Source organism: Silene latifolia, unplaced genomic scaffold (genome assembly GCF_048544455.1).
Source record: "Silene latifolia isolate original U9 population unplaced genomic scaffold, ASM4854445v1 scaffold_75, whole genome shotgun sequence".
Taxonomy (NCBI): Eukaryota; Viridiplantae; Streptophyta; class Magnoliopsida; order Caryophyllales; family Caryophyllaceae; genus Silene; species Silene latifolia.
Window position 1 is genome coordinate 4,527,289 of NW_027413661.1, and position 8,802 is coordinate 4,536,090.

The 8,802-nt window shown below is 38.8% G+C and overlaps 1 protein-coding gene across 1 annotated transcript; it reads left to right on the forward strand.

The window, feature by feature from the left end:
• The first annotated feature begins 848 nt into the window (after positions 1–848).
• Positions 849–1,862, forward strand: LOC141640294 (protein FAR1-RELATED SEQUENCE 5-like). Its single transcript, XM_074449144.1, has one exon. The coding sequence runs from the start codon at positions 849–851 to the stop codon at positions 1,860–1,862; it is 1,014 nt and encodes a 337-aa protein (XP_074305245.1).
• Positions 1,863–8,802: the final 6,940 nt, after the last annotated feature.

An 8,802-nucleotide genomic window follows, 5' to 3' on the forward strand; every position in this document is an offset into this window, starting at 1 on the left:
TTGTTGACTTTCATGAAGGTCACACCCACCGCCTCTCAACACAAAACACCGTGGTGCATTTGACCGAGTCACGAGAATTAACCCTTATACATAAAGCCATGATTGTTGAGAATTCTAAAGTGAATAAAGGGCCTGTGCAAAGCTTTATGATGTTCAAAGAGTACGTGAAAGGGTATCAAATTGTAGGGGCATCACTCGAGGACTTCAAAAATTTTTGGAGGGATGTGAAGAAATTTATTAAAGGGTATGACACGTAAATGATGATTGAAAATTTCATGCACAAAAAAGCCATGTGTAGTTCGTACTACTTTGATTTTGATGTTGACGATCGTGGTCGACTATCTAGGGTTTGTTGGTTTGACCCTATAGCTATAAAGAATTATAGTCTCTTTGGTGATATGACGTCTTTTGACACGACGTTTAATATGAACACATATAAAATGATATTTGCACCTTTCACGGGGGTTGACCATCACAAAAAATGTGTGACATTTGGAGCAGGACTTATAAGGAAAGAGACTGATGAGGATTTCGTATGGTTGTTTCGGAATTTTCTAAGCGCAATGAGCAATAAGTATCATGTGTGGATAATTACTGATCAAGATAGAGGCATAAAAGCAGGGGTTAAAACAGTGTTCGGGGACAAAACTCAACACAGATATTGCATGTGGCATATCATGAAAAAGCTGCCAGACAAGATCGGAACTATGCTATATCGAGAAACTAACTTCATGAAAGAGTTGTGCTCCTGTGTTTGGGCAGAAGATATCGAACCGTCTGAGTTTGAGGAACGGTGATGCTCAGTTATATCCTCATACGGGCTGACCGATAATGAATGGTTAGATACCATGTTTGACAAAAGGGCTTCTTGGATCCCAACATATTTCAGGGATTTATTTATGGGTGGACTAATGAGAACCACGTCCAGGTCTGAGTCCGAGAATAGCTTTTTCGGAAATTTCATGAACCCACACTTGACTTTGGTTGAGTTTCTTATGAGGTTTGAAAGTGCTATGGACGCTCAACGATGGAAACAATCCAAATTAATAGCCGAGTCAAAAAACTCCTTCCCTGATCTAGAAACGCCTCACCCTTTGGAAAAACACGCTTCTGAGTTCTACACCCCAGTGATGTTTTCTGAATTTAAAAACGAGTTGGTGGCTGCTTGTTTCACCTGTGGTGTTAAAATTTTAGGGGTTACTACCGTGGACATCCCCATTATTGATCGTGAAAAAGACAAGGTTTACTATGTTAACTTTATCTCTCACGAAATGAAAGTGAACTGCACCTGTAAAAAGTTCGAGAGACATGGAATTTTGTGCCGTCATGCGCTATACGTGTTGAAAGAACAAGGCCTTGACAATGTTCCAGATCAGTATCTGTTAAGTAGGTGGAGCAAATTGGCAACATGTCAGCCGATTTGTAATAATGTGCCACATACTTTAATTGAAGATTGTAACTCATTAGATGTTAGACGACACAAAATTGGTACCCTATGGTCCGAGGTGTTCTCATGTGTGACACTCGCTGAACAAAAACCTGAGTATGTGGATGAATTAATGGGCATTCTGAAAGGTTTCAAAGACAAGATAAGCGCACAAACCAGTACGTCAGAATGTAGTAGTACTAGTAACATGGGTGATAGGACGAGGAACAAGACTAGGGAACTTGAGATGCTCTTAGGAACAAAAATACCAACAGAAGTGGTTATCTTGCCTCCTATTCAGTCAAAGACGAAAGGTCGGAAAACGAATCTGTCCCAAAAGGAAAAAGCTACAAAAAAGAAGAAAGCGGCCAGGAAATGCAATGCTTGTGGAGAATTAGGATTTCATGATAGTCGGAATTGTCCTGGGAGAGTATGATTCCATTCATACAGGTACGCTAATATTTGTGGTGTATTCATTATTAGAGGATATGGAAAGCAGATTGAATTTGTAAGATGGTACCTGAGTAAGAAATAGTATTGTTGTATGTACAAAAATTTGTAACCGCTAATGTTTGATATCCTTTTTTTGTTTCAGGATTGAACAACGAAAATAGTTGAGCATCACGAACACAAAGATATTGATTAATGGCAGAAAGATTGAAGACTTCATTTTTGAGCTGTTCTATGTGATTTTTGATCTTTTTTTTTTCCTTTGTATGTCTTTTATTTTTTATTATTCGCATATCACAAGATACTAGCGTATCTACATGGATTATATGTGCATCTGGCAAGGCTGAAAGTGTATCTATCAGGATTATGAATGGAAACACTTGTATTAACATATACAAGTGAAAGTTTATGGAAGGCTTGAGTTTTTGATATTAAGAGCTAATGAATCTGCTCGTTTTTTGATATGTGAATTGGTAAAAAGTAAACTTTCAGCTATTGTCCAATAACTGATGATTTCCTAACTATGTGCAAGAGAAAAAAAGCGTGAATATTAACACGACTGTTGCACATGTTTTACATGAAAATCGTACCTATTAGTATTATTTGTGTCAAAAAGCAGCGTAAAATATTAATAAACAATGATTCGCGAATTTAAGTTCCATAGACAAAATCCTAATATTGTATGACATCTAATTATAAATTACCTGATGATTTCATTAGACACGATTGATTTCATTAGACACCATTGATATTGTATGACACTAAAAAAAAAATATTCGGTTGTTGGTGGGTTGTGTAAGTATATACTTCGTATTATTAATATGTTATCAAGATTGATGTTGTGTCTATGTGCAAAAGTAAACAAGCGTGTATATTAACACGATTGTTGCACATGTTATACATGATGAGCGTACTTAGTAGTGTAATAATGTATGACGATTAATTTACCAGACCATTGCCACATAGCAAAAGAAAGAGGTTGCCCAATTTGCAGCCCATTGCCACATAGACACCACCATTTGTCTAAATACAAACGGACGGAATGGGATGCATATCCTACATATTATCCACAAAAAAGTAGGGGCGATGCCCTTCCATTACAAATTGTCAAAACTATCATGATTCCATATCCAACATGAACCAAAGGCGTTTCAAAAGACGCCTTGTACTTAGTTAACCAGATACTCGGATAACCGTAAACGAAGTTATTACAATGCAACAGAACCCCTAATTACACCATCACAAATTCCATAAGATATACATGACTTTTACTAAGCCTACATGTCAGCCACAATCCTGCCAAATGCAAAGCCGCTTCCATGACTTTTAGTAAACCTACATATCAGCCATGAGAAAAAAAACGATGTAAACCTTGTACTTAAAATAGATGTGAACAGTTAAATCTGACGATAAAGACAAATGAAAAGTGAGATTAATTTTGAATACCTTACGCTTGTTCTCCTGCCAACGTAACAATTTGAGCGCGACGTCCTTCCTATATGCAGCCAGCGCCTTGAAGTTGCTCTTGTCTTCCCACAGATCTCGGTTGCGTCCAGCTTCTAACCACTTGAGAACATGAACGCTGCAATCAAACCTTCACCGAACAAAACTAAAATAAGTACCAACACAGGCGGCCTTACTATATCATCCGTGCACAAACACCTTATGTCCAGCATACAAAAATCAAATAAAAACATGGGACATATCGTCGCGACGCACATCTTTGCATTAAATGTACCTAGCAACCGACTTAGTGTGACATACTCGGGTGATAAGTAAATAAAAAAAGATGTGTACTTACAGATTTTCTTTGTTGAGGAACGATCGAGTCAAAAACTTAGCTAGAGGCACCCCTACAAGATGCTTGTACCCTTTGGACCGGCATAAGATCTGAAAGACATTACTAACCTAGAACAAAACGATACATTGAACCTATTAGTTATGAATCATTAAAGAACGCATTATCTGAACAAAAACATTTAGAATATTAAAAAAAATATACCACTTACGCAGCAAGTTCAGTGTCAGCCCGGGTATCCTTAGGACGTAGTGAGTTCAGAATATAGTTCGTCTTCATCACCAGATCACACACGATAAGAAACTAGTGTTCGTTATCAATGATGGGTATAAAAATCTGTTGACAAAATTACAAGACGTATGGAATGAATGAAATGAGTTTGATCTTCATAAACGAAAAATACAGAGTGTTACATACCCACATTTAAAAAAGACAGAACAATATACTTACAGCTTTCACACACACACCATCTTTAGGCATATATGATGTTTTGATGTAATTGCGACCAAGATTTTTATCTCGTTGAGGATTGAGATGCTAGAATAGACAAACATATCGATTAGTAAGTCAAACATACAAACTGACAATATTAAGTGAATCACGGATGGAAAGGCTAACACTCACACGTGCGGTAGATGGGATATACAACAAATCTGGCTTGAGCATAGTTGAATAGATCCCGAACATATCGATCACCTAAATTGAAAAAACGAGTGTTGTTGTATACTACATAAAATAGAAAGAAACACGTATGAAAATTAAGAAGTGACCATACCATATCCACAACCCATTTCCGAGGTTTCAGAGAGCACATGCCCTCTTTTGTTACTTGCCCAAAGCTTGACTCGACGACTACGTCACTACAAAAATAACGTATACACGAACGAAAAAGCTCAGTATGTGCTATTTCTAACAACACATATAATGTTTTTTTTTTTTTTTTTTTTTTTTTTTTGATGACGAGGGGGTTGAATCCCCCCGGGCCCATGCATTCCCGCACCACCACATGGACCGTGTAAGCCACCCCCTTCGGGGGCTGCAGTGGCCAAGTGATCATCGCCCCAGCTGGTAGTCGAACCTGAGACCTCTCAACTCCTGCATTTCTGCAAGCTTCAAGGTTTAACCCAGCTACCACTGGACTAACACATATAATGTTGACAAGGTAAACATACTAAAAAGGATGAAACATAACTCTTTAGCTGATTCTCCCGCACGTAGAAGGAACACGTAGTCTAACAGGTGCGTATCAGTATATTCCACTTCCTGTACATCCGCTTGTTTCCTTTAAAAAAATGAAGAAGGAAAATATAATTAGTAAGATTAACCATCACTTGCAAACAAAAAAGAAAACAAAAAAAAAAGAAGAAAAAGAAAAATATGGGTGCTTGCCCGGATTTGACGTTGAGACGCTTCGCAGCCATCAACACTTGTTTTGATAATTCGTTCTGAGGGCACGACAAAACAGCAAAACAGTACTTCATCTTCTGTTTAAGAAGGATCTTGCCAATTGCAGCCCCTGATCTAGACTGGAAGATTTAATATGTGTAAAACTTGTTAATGAGAAAGTTGTGATTACTTATTTACTAAACGTACATAGACAAAAAAAGGACGTATCTTACATTTATGATATGAGTTTTGAGCATTTGGCGGCACCCCGTATATATCTCCATGTAACACATCAGATAAATGCCATCGTCCACGACGTCAATCACATGCGTTTTGGGGACGAATTCTTCACATGAGAAAAACTGGACTGTCTTAAATCTGGATGATTTAGAGGTCATGTCACATCGAACAAAATCCCTCTGAAAAAGTCAGATTACCATCAGAAACATTAACGGAGTGAAGAAAACTAAATCCAACGTTTGACAAAGTGAACTGGTATGCGCAAAATCATATTCTCACCACCATGCAGACAGAATCAGAGAAGTCTACTGAATTAGGACACATAGGATGAATGACTTCAATCTTTCGGGACACCATGTTGACACAAATCAGATACGGCTCACGGAGTGTAAATGGGAACAGCATCTGGTTTTGAAACACATATATCATCCTTAGTGGAAACATAAAATGGACAAAACTGACGAATGCTACTAAAAATAAAAAAGACATAGTTGAAGCTCACCAGTTTGACTTTATCGTATTCGGTTATATTTTCACATTTGATTCCCTGAAGTTAAACATATTTAACAACAATAATAAAGTCAGGTAGGACGATAGCATATTAATGCAAGAATATCTATATAGGAAAACACATCATTGATTAAAACTAAAGGTTAAAACAAACATAGATCAATCATAAGATAACTTACATTATGAGTAACAAAAGTGTATAAACGCAAAGGGGATGAGGCAGCTTTTAACTCCTCTCGCTTGTTCAATATATTAGCCCATGCATTTATCACATTTGTAGAAATCTTTGTGTCTGAGATAAAGGACATTAAATCGTATCTTCTTAGCTGGAACAAACGATTCCTGAACAATACCTCATTTGAAAATAACAAGACGTCGAAACATTAAACAAAAAATATAGATACGTTCTGATATATTAACGAATTACCCCACAAACTGATCACGATTAAACATTTAACTTGAGATTGAAATAGGTTGTAAAAAAAAAAGATTATAAATACCTTTCATCATATCCCTCTTCAAAAACCAAGTCAGAAACATCTTTCTCCGGTTGGCTCAATTCAGAAAACATAGATATATTCCTTTGAATAAAAGGTGACTTGTATACATTTGGAACAACTACGTCTCTCTTGTTCTCTATGTTGGCAGCATGGTGGACTACGTGAACTGATTCAACAGGTGCATTAGGACAGTCCAGGAGAAACAACAGTGCATTAGGAGCGAGACGGGGGAAACAACAGTGCATTAGGACGGTCAGGAGAACCGGTGGGTCTGCGATTTATCTTGAGATTGAAATAGGTTGAAGGTCGGGAACTCAGGAGCAACTCGTCTTTTCTTTGGTACAGGTACATCCACTGGATCCTTGTTGAACGCGTTATCCAACGCGATGGCCGCTGCCACAAAGGTAGGATCGTTCCAACAAGGGTCGTCATTGCTGCCTTCTGGTGTAGATGGAAAACGACCGCCATGAACCTCGGAGGCTGACCTACCCCCTGTAGCAGGCGTCTCTTAACGATGCGTGAATCGCACTGAACCGGGGCGAGCGGCGAGATTCATCGGTGCGCATGTCATTGCCACCAACAACTGGGTCACCCCGTCCGCGATCCACTTTTGTCCCAACCTCATATTCAGGTACAATAGGTGGTGTTAACTGGAAACCCCCTAGTAGAGAGTCTGCCATGGCGGACAGCTGACAAACTACTGCGGAATTCGGCATTATACGCTTGGCAGTATTAATAGAATCTGCAAAATTCTGAAATGTAGTAGCAAGGGCTTTCGCTGTGCTTGCCAGCGTTTCAATGCAAGAACTGACATGTGATCTGTTGGCATCGTGCCCATCACGTCCATTGTTGTCAGCCGCATCATCCTCATCATTGCCAACAATATCATCATCCTCAGACACAACATCAGGTGCTGTTCTACCACGGCTCTCCACATACCCAGAACCAAAGCAATCTGGGTGCTTTACCAGCTGCGTATCAATGAAACCAGAACCAAACCGATGAGCTTCCCTTTTTTCTTTAGATATTCGCAAAGATATCGCTTCCTTCGTCCATGTACATAATGTTGGGAACACCCGCTTAACTGATCTAGCCTTAAAAATCATCCTATCGAGGTAAATGAAAATTAAAACCATTATAGGACCTTTATAGATCTTCTTGCAGCTCCCATTGGCCTCCTTCTCCTTCTCATCTCTCCACTGTTCGACACTTGCAATTAAGTTTCTTCGGGTAAAATCGCACCATCTCAGTTTTGGAATCAAGGAGACATCGCTCAAACACTTGAGTATTCGCACACTTGGAACACTTCCCTTAATTCCCATAAGAAACGCAGACACAACATATACGATAAAATTTCTCTTGAAATCGTCCCCACCTTGTCTCTGTTCAGCCATCTTCTGCAATATGTGGGTGTTGGTAACTTTGTCAACACCCTCGAACTAAGACTTCCATGCATTAACCATCTCTACAAACTCCTCGGTCTGATCAAAACGAGTCGCTTGCACTATTTCTACCTCAGCCATAGGTAACCCCGTGGCAAGATGAACATCTTCATCCCGAATAGGCAGCTGGTTGTTTAAGAGGGAAGACGTGAATGGATCAAATCCTGAGACAAGCCAAAGTGTGCTAACCTGCCCGGAAGCATATCCGTTTTAAGGCACAGGATACCGCCAAAGCCCATCTCTTGAATGTCTGAGATTTGATTGTCGGAGAGGCCACTATTGATGAAATGTAGAAGACCGCTAGGACTCATCCTTGTTTTCAATACCGGAAAATCTTTAGAAGGATCACATCCAGCTTGTTGCATACTTGTGACAGGGACTTCTTGATGTCTGTTTGTCCCTGCTCCGTCTAATGCCGACGTTTCTGAACGTGTTCTCTTCATAATGACACCTGTAATCATAAACAATGTAGATGTCAATGTAATCAATGTACCTAACAAACAACAAATGCGTATGGACATATGTGATAAACTGAACCTATATCTCACGGTGCAAAACACATAGTAGCCTCATTGAAAATGACCAAGCTAAACAAAAACAAGCCATAAAAAACGTTTCCAGAAACAATATGCATAGGTACATTGTGATACACACAACATAAACAAAAAAACGTATCCAGCAACTCATTCAACGTACATATAACCCGTATTGACATACCTGACTGGCACATAACCCCATAAATGAACAAAACTCACATCAACACACAAACAATCCATGAACAAAATACTCTCTCTACATACCAAGGGCATCACAGATATGTTACAGCGAAAAATAAATAAATTGCAGAACAATTGCAGATGTGGTCACCCTCTTGAAAGGGCACTGATGCAGTCATTGTTATTAAACTCAAAATAACGTACGTATTGACTGAATAGACGTGATTAACGCGTATTAAAGTGCACCTACACCCTAAAATACTCATTAAGTGTAAACCCCCAACTGAAACACACAACAAAACAAAAACAAATAAATAAAATAATACAAAAAGTC

Excerpts from the sequence above, each read along its gene's own strand:
- LOC141640294 (XM_074449144.1), top strand. The coding sequence starts at position 849 with ATGTTTGACAAAAGGGCTTCTTGGATCCCAACATATTTCAGGGATTTA.